Source organism: Lacerta agilis, chromosome 8 (genome assembly GCF_009819535.1).
Source record: "Lacerta agilis isolate rLacAgi1 chromosome 8, rLacAgi1.pri, whole genome shotgun sequence".
NCBI lineage: Eukaryota > Metazoa > Chordata > Lepidosauria > Squamata > Lacertidae > Lacerta > Lacerta agilis.
In genome coordinates, this window is record NC_046319.1 from 23,705,136 (window position 1) to 23,717,488 (window position 12,353).

Here is a 12,353-nt window from a genome sequence, read left to right on the forward strand (position 1 = left end):
TTTCTCCTTGTGTGGTTCTGTCTGGATTGCAGTCTGCCATGTAAACACAGCCAGAATAGATGTCCGCACCGAAAGCTTCCCCTGTCCTTCCCTCTCTTTGCTGCCCTCTACGGAGAGATAGTGGTATGGGCTTAGGCTTAGGGATCCCCAACTTATTCTTTTGGCCAAGCAGGTCCAGCCCACCTGTGGCGTGGGGCGAAGTGGCACCTGTGGGCACCTCTGCCACTGCCAGAAAGGCAGCACTGGAAGCCAAAACCTCACAAAATCTCTCCAGGGTAGTGGCGCCACAGTCACATGTTCCCATTTCCGATGTGCCCCAAAACCCACTTAGAATCTCAAACTCACGATTGCTGCAAAGGGCCCATTTTGTAGAAGAAAAAACTGGCGATGCCAGAAACACTGCCCCTCCCCATGGGGGAAAACAACTACCCACCCCAATCCAAAACAAATAAAACAGGAAAAAAGACGACTACACCCAAAGGTTGGGCAAGCCCTCCACCCCCCCCCCCAACCAAACTATCTTCTCCACAGGCTAAAGCACCTCAAGTTAAAATTGGGAAGGTGTTGGTTGCTGGTGTTTGAGAGGGTTGTCGTGCCTGCGGGTGCCAGCCTAGGAGACTGGGCTGAGGGGAAGTTTCATTCCCTTGTATTTGGGTGGGATGAAAGGGCTGCTGCAATGCAGGTGCAGGGAACCTCTGGTTCTGAACTACTATACCAAGTCCCATCTGCCCCAGGAAGCATGGTCAAGGTTGATGTTGGGAGTTGTAGTTATAATAATAATAATAATAATAATAATTTATTATTTATACCCCGCCCATCTGGCCGGGTCTCCCCAGCCACTCTGGGCGGCCTCCAACAAATATCAAAATACAATACAGAGTCACAAATTAAAAACTTCCCTAAACAGGGCTGCCTTTAGGTGTTTTCTGAATGTCAGGTAGTTGTTTATTCCCTTGACTTCTGACGGGAGGGCGTTCCACAGGGCGGGCGCCACTACCGAGAAGGCCCTCTGCCTGGTTCCCTGTAGTTTTGCTTCTCGCAGTGAGGGAACCGCCAGAAGGCCCTCGGCGCTGGATCTCAGTGTCCGGGCTGAATGATGGGGGTGGAGACGCTCCTTCAGGTATACGGGACCGAGGCCGTTTAGGGCTTTAAAGGTCAACACCAACACTTTGAATTGTGCTCGGAAACGTACTGGGAGCCAATGCAGATCTCTCAGGACCGGTGTTATGTGGTCCCGGCGGCCACTCCCAGTCACCAGTCTAGCTGCCGCATTCTGGATTAATTGCAGTTTCCGGGTCACCTTCAAAGGTAGCCCCACGTAGAGCGCATTGCAGTAGTCCAAGCGGGAGATAACCAGAGCATGCACCACTCTGACAAGACAGTCTGCGGGCAGGTAGGGTCTCAGCCTGCGTACCAGATGGAGCTGGTAGACAGCCGCCCTGGACACAGAATTAACCTGCGCTTCCATGGACAGCTGTGAGTCCAAAATGACTCCCAGGCTGCGCACCTGGTCCTTCAGGGGCACAGTTACCCCATTCAGGACCAGGGAGTCCCCCACACCCGCCCGCCTCCTGTCCCCCAAAAACAGTACTTCTGTCTTGTCAGGATTCAACCTCAATCTGTTAGCCGCCATCCATCCTCCAACAGCCTCCAGGCACTCACACAGGACCTTCACCGCCTTCACTGGTTCTGATTTAAAAGAGAGGTAGAGCTGGGTGTCATCTGCATATTGATGAACACCCAACCCAAACCCCCTGATGATCTCTCCCAGCGGCTTCATATAGATATTAAAAAGCATGGGGGAGAGGACAGAACCCTGAGGCACCCCACAAGTGAGAGCCCAGGGGTCTGAACACTCATCCCCCACCACCACTTTCTGAACACGGCCCAGGAGGAAAGAGCGGAACCACTGTATAACAGTGCCCCCAGCTCCCAACCCCTCTAGCCGGTCCAGAAGGATGTTATGATCGATGGTGTCAAAGGCCGCTGAGAGATCCAGCAGAACCAGGAAACAGCTCTCACCTTTGTCCCTAGCCCGCCGGAGATCATCAACCAGCGCGACCAAGGCAGTTTCAGTCCCATGATGAGGCCTGAATCCTGATTGGAAGGGATCCAAATGGTCCGCATCTTCCAGGCGTGCTTGGAGTTGTTCAGCAACCACCCGCTCAATCACCTTGCCCAAGAATGGTAAATTTGAGACTGGGCGATAGTTGGCCATATTGGCCGGGTCTAGAGATGTTTTTTTAAGAAGCGGTTTAATGACCGCCTCTTTCAGCGGGTCTGGAAAGATTCCCTCGCAGAGGGAAGCATTCACCACCGCGCAGAGGCCATCGCCCAGCCCTTCCCGGCTAGCTTTTATAAGCCAGGATGGGCAAGGATCTAGGAGACAGGTGGTCGGTTTCACTCGTCCAAGCAGCCTGTCCACATCCTCGGAGGTAACAGATTGGAATTGATCCCATGAAACATGACTAGACAGGGCTCTAGCACTCTCCCGCCCCGGCCCTGCTCCCACGGTGGAGTCTACCTCCTTCTGAATCTGAGCGACTTTATCTGCAAAAAACTTTGCAAAAGCATTGCAGGAGATCTTGGGGTCCCTACCAGACCCCGGTGACAAAGGTGGTTCTGCTAGGTCTAGATTCCTAAGGGCTCCCCACACTTGCTGTGATGGAAAAGGCTTCATAATTGGAGAGAGGGGTGCAGAGCATGTGTTTGTATAATCGGGAAGAGAGGGGCTGGTTTCAGAGGGAGGGGGGATGTACGAAGCAGTGTGTAGAGTATTGAAGGTGGTTGGGTTTGGAGTTTTGACAGATGCACTAGTGGCCTGCCAGAGGGTCTGGAAACCAAGCCTTAGGAGGAACAGCTGAGGAAATTGGGGATGTTCAGCCTGGAGGAGAGAAGACTTGGGAGGTGATATGACTGCCCCCTTCAAATAGCTAAAGGGCTGTCACATGAAAAAATGAGCGAGCTTGTTTTTGGCTGCTCCAGAGGGGAGGAACCCAAACAAATGGATTCAAATGGCAAGAAATGAGATTCTGACTAAACTTTAGGAATAACTTTCTGACAGTAAAGTGGTTAAAAGGAAGTAAATCGCATGCAGCTTCTACATGTGTTCAGATGGGCTGGCCCTAACAAAAATGTTTTGAGCAGTTGCCGGAAAGAGCACAGTGAGAGCTCCTGCCTGGTGTCAAGTCTGCAGGGAGCTCCAAAGTGAGTGCTGGAAGGCCGGGGGGGGGGGGGTGTGTGTGGAAAAATTGGGGGAGGAAACAGGTTTTTTCTGGTTTTTTCCAAAACCATTTTTTCCCAGGAAAGTTTGAAAAAAAAATACGTTTGGAAAATTCAAACTATATCAAACTATTTTTTTTTCTTTTTTTCTGAAAAAAAAAGCTTTGGAAAAAAGGGGGGAAACCTGGTCTCTTCCCCCCCCCCCAATTTCCCCATTTCCCCCCCAGGCCTTCCCATCTCTGTGCGTGCCCAGTGTGTAGTGGCTGTGAAAAAGGCAAATTCCATGCTAGGAATTGAAACTTTTGACATCATAGTGCCGTTATAGAAATCTATGGCACATTTGCAGTACTGTGTGCAGTTCCTCTGGTCACCTCACCTCAAACAAAAGGATATTGCAGAGTTGGAGAAGGTTCAGAAAAGGGCGACCCAAATGATCAAGGAAAAGTTGCAGAGTTTGGGACTTTTCAGTTTAGAGAAACGGTGAGTAAGAGGGGACATGATGGAGCTGTAGAAAGTTCTCTCTCATAATGCTCCGGGATGTCCAAGAATCCTGGAAGATGCAGGACAGATTAGAGGAAATCTTCCTTCTGGCAGCACATGAACTATGGAACTCCCTCCCACAGGAGACAGTGATGGCCATCAACTCAGAGGACTGGGGAAATTCATGGAGGAGAGGGCTGCCAATGGCTGCTAACCCTGCTGGCTATGTTCTGCCTCCACTGTTGCTGGCAGCAGACCCCTGAAGAACAGGTGCTCCTGTGCTTGGGTCCCACTTGCGGGTTCCCCATAGGCATCTCCCACTGCAAGAACAGGAGGTTGGACTGTTATTTATTTGTTGCATCGATATCCCACCTTTCCTCCAAGGAGCTCAAGGTGGCATCCTCCCCAATTTGTCCTTACAACAACCCTGTGAGGTAGATTAGGCAGGGAGTGAGTGGCTGGCCCAAGGTCATCCTGTGAGCTTCGTGGCCAAGTGGAGATTTGAAGTCTGGACTCTAACCATGACGCCACCACTGGTTCTCTAGCCTTGAGGGGCCTTTGGCACAGCTTTTTGGAGAAAAGCTTACATAAATGGTCCTTTAAAAACAAAAAAACAAAAACAAATGCCAAGCCAAATCCAAGTATCTCCCCATAGAAATATCGTGGTCCTTTTCTCATATCGCATTGTCCCCGCAGGATCAACCCTCTCAACCCCAACCCATCTTTTTCCCCCTGCGCCTCTCACTTTCCTGGTGCGTAAAAATCTCGACGGGGAGGATTCTTGAAGATGCGTTTGTGCGTGTTTGGGGAGGGGGCTTGCTTTGCCTGTCTACCGAGAGAGATGTTGCCACCGCCGCCGCCGTCGCCGGTGGTGGTGTGCCCAAAATGATGGGATGCGGTTGCCAGGGTAACCAGACTGGACGTCAGCGCGCGCGCCTGGGCATGTGTGCGCGGCCGCCGCTCCGGGCTGGCTTGTGCGAGGTGGGTCCAGCGCGCTCCTCCTCCTGCGCGGCTGCGGATCGCGGCGGGGCAGGCAGCGGCGAGAAAGAGGAGGAGGAGGAAGAGGGGCCGATCTCTGCCCCCCTTCCGTGCGCCGGGCTCTCGAGCACCCCCTCTCCATCCCTCCCCAGTCGCTGCAGCGGCCATCTTCGCTGCCTCGCCCTCCGCAGCGCAACGTGCGCACCGGGCGGAGGCGGCCGCCGCTCGGCCGCGGAGCGATGCGCGGCGCGGAGGAGCCGCAGATCGCGGAGGACATGTCAGGTAGGTGGAGAAAGCGTGGGGAGGAATAAGGGGAAAGAAACAAAACCCGACCCGAGTGGGGGCTCAGATGGGAGGGTGCACCTCTCTCCCCAAAACAGCCCAAAGAGGAGCCCCGCTGGGTCAGGCACCTTTCTCCAAGGTGGCCTACGAGATCACCCCCACGCTGGGAGGGGGGGCTCTCCCAAACAGGACCCTGAGGTGGTGGCCCCTTTCCCTCTCTGATCATCTACTTGAGGTAGACTGCCCCTGCCCATGGAGGCTCCCTTTAGCTTATCCAAAGGCTTGTTGGGGGTGCCTCTCTCCACCTGATCCTGCAGTCTGGATGCAGCAGGGCAAAGCCACAAGAATAATAAAATTGTAGATTTGGAGGGGACCCCCAGGGTCATCTAGTCCAACCCTTTAAAATGCAGGGATCACAGCTGGAGAATCCCTGACTCTGAATCCAAGCTCTGTTTCAAAAACCAGAAAGGAGGAGAGTCCCCCACCTTCTGAGGGAGGCCCTTCCACAGCTCAGAAAGTTGTTCCTAAGGTTTAGTAGTCGGTTTGGGTTCCACCCTCTGGAGCAGCAGAAAGATGGCTATCATATCAGCTCTCCGTCTTCTCCACATTTCTTTGATCCTCTGGAGTTTAGAAGTGTGCTACCTCACCCTGCTCTCTCTCTCTCTCTCTCTCTCTCTACTCCTCAGTAAGCCTTTTCAGAGGGAGGGCGGTGATTTGCACACTCCCTACTGAAATCGATGGGGCTTCCTGCCAAGCCTGAGCACAGGTTGTAGATAACATTTGACAAGTAGCAGGTGTTCTTTGGAGGCCTTTGCAAGCCTGATGGGACATCCTAGGAAAGTGTGCCCCTCTGGGCCAGGTGACCAGTGGTCCTTCTGATCCAGTATTCTGTCTCCAGAGAGACCTCAGGGAATTCCTAAAACAGGACACACAAGAGGGGCACCCATCCTCCGTTCCTTTTCATTTAAGAATATAAGAAGAACCCTGCTGGATCAACCCAATGGCCCATTGAGTCCAGCACCCTGTTCTCACAGTGGCCAACCAGATGCCTGTGGGAAGCCAGCAAACACATGATCAGTCTCTCCCCATCTGTAGCATTCAGAAGCATCCCTGCCTCCTACCATGGAGGCACAGCTTAGCCATTGTGGTCAATGGCCTTCTCTTCCAGATATATGTATTTTTTTCTAATCCTCTGTTAAGACCATACAAGTTGGTGGCCACCCCTGCCTCCTGTGGGAGTGAGTTCCACAGTTCAACAATGTACTGCATGAAGAAGGACTTTATTTTATCTGTCCTGAATCTTCCAACATTCAGCTTCATTGGACGACTTCTAGTGTTTTGAGAAAGGGAGGAAAACGTATCTCTGGCCACTTTCTCTATGATATGCATAGTTTTATAGACTTCTATAAATTTTATAAAGTTTTATAAATTTCTCGCATTCAGTGTCCTGGGGTTTCCTTCTGAGGAATGGGGAGGGCCCCACTTGGCTCTAAGCTGATGCTGGATATATACTCAGTCCATTTGTCTCTAGGCCTCTTCGGAAACTGCCAACGATGCTCACTGCTGTTGCTACTTACTGATGTTATAGTGAACTCTGAAACTTAATTAGCAAAGTCCACTAGGTCAGTGTTTTTCAACCTTTTTTGGGCAAAGGCACACTTGTTTCATAAAAAAATCACGAGGCACACCACCATTAGAAAATGTTAAAAAATTTAACTCTGTGTCTATATTGACTATATATAAAGTAATTTTCCCACGGCACACCAGGCAACATCTCGCGGCACACTAGTGTGCCACGGAACAATGGTTGAAAAACACTGCACTAGGTGGGTTCTCAGCTGTTCACTCCTGTCTTAGTGACCTGAAAGCTTGCCTTGCTACTTTTAAGAGGTTACCATATCGGTCTCCAAAGGATGCTAATAAATAATATGGTTATCCATTTGCTTGGTCTTTGAGCTACAAGGGAACCTCTGAGGTCCTGCACCCCTTGCACTAGAAATACTTCTCCAATGTTTCTGCAGGAACACACACACTTCCAAGCCTCTCATTTTGCATGTTTCAAGTGCTTCTGCCAGTAATGTTGACGACAACCCTGTAAAGTAGGTCAATATTGTTGTCCCCATAATGCAGATGGTGGCTCTGAGGGTGAGAGGTAGTATCCTTAAGGGCAGAGGCAGGGTTAGTCATGCAATATGTTTGGGAGGGGGTTGCACTCCCCCCCTCAAGAATGTGGGTTATAATTGCTGGATCTAAACGCTGATCCTGGATATCCAATAATAGCCACTGTGACTATTACCCTGGCAAGATCCAGCTTAGATTACTATAAGGCACTCTTCATAGGGCTGCCCTTGAAGAATGTTTTGGCAAATGGCCATCTTCAAATATAATAGCCGCACGGAAGATGGAGCAAACTTGTTTTCTGCTGTTCCAGAGGGTACAACTCGAACCAATGGACAAGCAAGGAGATTCCAATTAAACACAAGGAAGAACTTTCTTGAAACCGCAGGAGTGGAGAGTGATTTTGTGCTCAGATCTTGCCTGTGGCTTCCCCATTGGGTCATTCGGCTGGTCACTGTGAGAAAAGGGATGCTGGACTACTTTATCACAAGCTCACCTGAACCTGTGACTGAAGGCCACCTGCTGCACCAGAGCTGTAACAGCACTTTGCACCTGTTTATAACCTGCCTTTGTTCAATCAAAGTCGGCATACATGGGGTGGTCACCTATGCAGGCGCTGACGAAACTCTGATCACCTTAACTTCAGCAAGGGCTACACTAAGCACATTTTGGACCTTGTTCAAGGCATGTCTTAGCATTGGCCCCATGATTCCTGTAACAGCCCAGTGAGGTTGGCAATGTCTTTGCAGGTTTTGAACATTTTTTTTTCATACTTGCTGGCTGTGTGTGTGTGTGAGAGAGAGAGAGAGAGAGAGAGCGTGTTGGAGCCACACACTCTAACTACAGTGAGTCAGAATGATGGAGCCTCAGAGGAGCACCCCTACCGCATCTCTGAATGAGTCCCCTTTCTGGACCTGGCCTCCTCTGCTGCATTTGCACTGGCAAATGAGTGGGTGGGCCAATCATTCCTGATGCAGACAAGCAGCAGAATGATCCCCTTGCACTGAAGGCTGAAGCTAAGAAGTCAAGTCTCTAGTCATGAATCAGGCAGAGACACAACGGGCAGAATCGATATTGTGCTGGAGGCCAGCACAGCCAGAGGCCTGGGGAAAAAGAAATGTTTTTGCCTAGCGCCTCAAAGTATGTTATGGTGATGCCTGGCGAGCCTCCATGGGAAGAGCATTCCACAAGCAGGGAGCCACCACTGAAAAGGCCCATTCTCTTATTGTCACCCTCTGGACCTCTCATGGCGGAGGTGACACAGAGAAGGGCCTCAGGTGATGATTGCAGGGTCCCAGTCGGTTTGTATGGGGAGAGGCAGCCGTTGAGGTTCTAATGGCCTGATTAAGTGTATGGCTAAAATAGCTGTTTCCTGGATCCCAGTTTCTTGACTGATCCCTTTCCTTCCTGGTCTAGAAGAAGAGGATGGAGTCCTGGAAGATCTGGAGGAGTTTTATCCTGAGGAGCAGGTGAACATCCAGAAGAAGAAGAAGAAGACCAAGAAGCTGAAGGAGAACAAGGCATCTAAGGTCAAGAGGAAGAAGAAGGAGGTAGGTTTTATTGGGCTTTCTGGGATGAGGAAAGCAGGAGTAAGAGGTCCACATTTGCATGATTGTCCAGTTTATTTTGAGATAGTGTATGTACCTTCAGAAATGCTGAGTTGGCTTATGTCAGCGATGAGGACCCTTCAGGCCCAAAAGCCATACATACCTCCATCCAACCCTCTAGGTCTCCTCCTGTGTATCAGCTGTTTAGTTGAGAGAAGGAAAGGACTTGATGTTACGCAAAGTGCACAGTAACAGCTCCTTTCCCTTGCGAGGAGATCTGCTACAAGAAGATCAAAGCAATGGGAAAGGTGTCTCAGCAGAGAGGTAGACTTGTGCTCTTTGCAAATGTGCAAAACAACAACAACAAACAAACAAAAACCCCACCCCAAAGAATCCATGCATTTTGCAATTGCACATGTGCACTTTTAACGATGCAATCATATTTTGAAATGTGAGGCTTTGGGTCGTTGTAAAGGCCACCTCATGAGAAGAGAAGACTCCCTGGAAAAGACCCTGATGTTGGGAAAGATGGAGGGCACAAGGAGAAGGGGACGACAGAGGATGAGATGGTTGGACAGTGTTCTCGAAGCGACTGGCATGAGTTTGGCCAAACTGCGCGGGAGGCAGTGGAGGATAGGGGTGCCTGGCGTGCTTTGGTCCATGGGGTCACGAAGAGTCGGACACGACTGAACGACTGAACAACAACAACACAAAGCAGTGCTTGCAGTTCAGCTGCTTGTGGACATTACAATTTAGGGGAGGAGAACAGTACTGTATTTGTAGAGAGCAAGAGGGAATTGAAGGAGTCACGAGGGATTCACAGTTCACAGTAAGCTGAGGTATGGGTGGGCCCCCAATCTCAAGATTGCATGGCAGGTGCCTCAGCACCATAATGGTTTGTAGTCAACGTTAGACCTAATCAGAGTAGATCCACTGAAATTGATGCACATGGCAAATTTAGCTCATTGGGCTCTCCTTTATTGGAGGTTTATAAGCAGAGGCTGGACGGCCATCTGTCAAGGATTCCTGCATTGCAGAAGGCTGGATAGTGAGTCTTGGGGTCCCTTCCAACTCTACGTTTCTATGGTTTGATAAGTCCTGTGAATTCTAGCAACTGATATTCAGAAGCATTTCTGCAGGGCATAGCCATCATGGCTAGTAGCCATTGATAACTTTCTCTGCCATGATTTCGTCTTATCCTCTTTTGAAGCCATCCAAGTTGGTAAGCCATCACTTCTTCCTGAGTTCCATAGTTTAATTTGGTGTTGCATGAAGAAGAACTTTATTTTACCTGTCCTGAATCTTCCAACATCCAGTTTCCTTGGATGTCCACGAGCTCCAGAGTTATGTAAGAGGGAGATAAACTTTGTCCATTTTCTCCATGCCACGCATTGTATTTTTAAAGCTTCCGTGATGTTGCCTCTTACTCACCTTCTCTCTGAACTATAAAGTCCCAAACACTGCAATCTTTCCTTATGGGGAGGGGGGGTTAATCCCTATCCCTATCCCCTGGATCATTTTGGTTGCCCTTTCCTGGCCCCACTGGACAGAATATCCTCCTTCTGGCAGCAGTCTGGATTTGCAAAGTGTTAGCAGATGCTGCTGATGTATGTATGTCCCGGACCTCTTGGCACAAGAATTAGCTTTCAAAAGGAAAGTTTGAGGAAAGGGCCAAGGTGTTCACACAATATGCGTGCACTAATTCAGATCTCCGTGAAGGCAGGATCCCGATGTGGCTGTTTCTGCCCCATCCTCTCCACCTTGCCGGAAGTGTTTTCTCCAGCATCTTGGGCCTTCTCCTCCATGTGTTGCTCCAGCTGCATTGCAGCACCTCATTTACAGTTTGTCCCTGGTGGCTGGCTGTAAATCTTGGCAGCTCGCTGCTGCGTACCAACCGTGCTCTGTCTGTGGATGGGGCATCCAAGGGAGGGGAAAGGACCTTGGGGGATGCTTTTTGGAGAGAGCGGGATGACAGGACGGAGGGCTGCCTACGCTCCACGGTTCCACAGGCAGGACCCAGCTTCCTGGGCATCTCTGTTTTCCAACAGAGCAAGTTTCTAGCCTTGCGAAAAAGTGCTCGGAAGCACGTGGACAATGCTTAGAGAAGAAATACTGGAAGCTGGAAGGGAATAAGGCTCTCAAGAGTCAGAGGGCCTTTGATGCCTCCTTTACTTGAAACAGGGGAAAGACAGTAGCTCAGCAGTAGAGCAACTGCCTTGCATGCAGAAAGTCACAAGTTCAATCCTTGGCTTCTCCAGTTAGCCATGAGAAAAGACGCTTGCCTGAAATTTTTAATTTTATTATTTGTGCCCCGCCCATCTGTCTTGGTTTCCCCAGCCACCCTGGGCAGCTTACAGCATATACAAAAACATAATAACACATGAAACCTTGGAGAGGTGCTGCCAGTCAGTGTAGACAGTACTGAGCTGGATGGCACAATGGTTTGTTTCCATATAAGGCAGCTTCCTATGTTTCTCTACATACATTCTTTACAGGGAAATGAAAATAAATTATGCACAGCGATGCAAATGCCCTTAATTTGCATCAAGGACACATAATTATGTTTGGAATTTGTGCAGAATGATAATAATGATAATAGTGTTATTATTTTTAATGTACAGAACCCTGGCTGCAGAATGACATTATACAGCTTAGGAAAGAGGGGGGCGGCATGTTTCACCAAGCAAGGCCAGAGGTCTCTGCTCCTGATGCACATAGAGAGAAGCCCACATTCACCCTGGGAGTTTTATGCTCTTGTAAGACACATGGACGAAATTAAAAGGATACGCCCTCCCATGACAGAAATGAATGTATAGATTTCCTGCTCATGATTCTGAAGCTGCTTGGGCATGTGGGCAACGCCTCCTTTGTTTGGGTGAGCGTTTGCGGTGTTGCTCTAATTAGCAGAAGTGTTGGCTTCTGCGTCTGCCTGTCTCTCCTCTCTGGATTCTGGTAGCAATTTGCATCGGCTGACGGCACAGACATGCGTGGGAGCAACACGAGGAAGAGATGGGTGGGGAAACCTGGTGGTGACACAGAACACCATTCTCAAAACTGGTGTGTGTGTGTGTGTGTGGAAGAGGCTCACATGTCAACCCTTGTTGAAACCGATTCTCAGCAGCAGCTCTGAGTTTAGGTCCCCCCTCCTGAACTTGGTGCCCTACAGATGTTTCTGGGCTGCAGTTCCTAACACCCCTGACCATTGGTCATGCTGGCTGGGGCTGATGGGAGTCAGGAGTCCAGCAACTTCTGCTGGGCAAAAGGCTCAGGGAGGTGGGCTAACACTGACTGGCACTGGCTCTCTGGGGCTTCAGATGGGGGCTCTTTCTCAACCCTCCCAGGGGATTTTCTGTATGCCAGGTGGGTGCTCCACCCCAGAGCTACAGTCCTCCCATGAGCCACCGAGTGGAACGTTTCCTAGTTGAAAGAAATGGGCAAAACTGACCAGCACACAGAGCACCTTGCTAGTTTATCTGGTCCTCCTTTGGACTATTGCCGTGGCACAATCTAGTCACTAATCTTGGCATGTGATCTTCCCAGAGGCTGAACGATGTCGTAGGACAGAACACTAGGCTGGGCAGATCCTTATTTTGATCCAACCAGTTGCAAGTGGGAAGGGATGTTGGTCCTCTCAACGGTACTTCAGGCTGGATCCAAGCATCCATTTCTCTTTATTTGAATTTAGCTCCCCTGTTTATGGAGAAGGTGCATGCAGTAATTGATCCA

General features: G+C 50.0%; 1 protein-coding gene across 1 annotated transcript in view; it reads left to right on the forward strand.

The window, feature by feature from the left end:
* The first annotated feature begins 4,658 nt into the window (after nt 1-4,658).
* Nucleotides 4,659-12,353, forward strand: part of CHD5 (chromodomain helicase DNA binding protein 5) — a 53,883-nt gene continuing 46,188 nt past the window's right edge. Inside the window, exons 1-2 of the mRNA XM_033156562.1 lie at nt 4,659-4,962; nt 8,497-8,630. Of these exons, the coding sequence (XP_033012453.1) occupies nt 4,920-4,962; nt 8,497-8,630 (177 nt within the window). The 5' untranslated portion in view covers nt 4,659-4,919. The remainder of the gene's footprint in view (nt 4,963-8,496; nt 8,631-12,353) is intronic.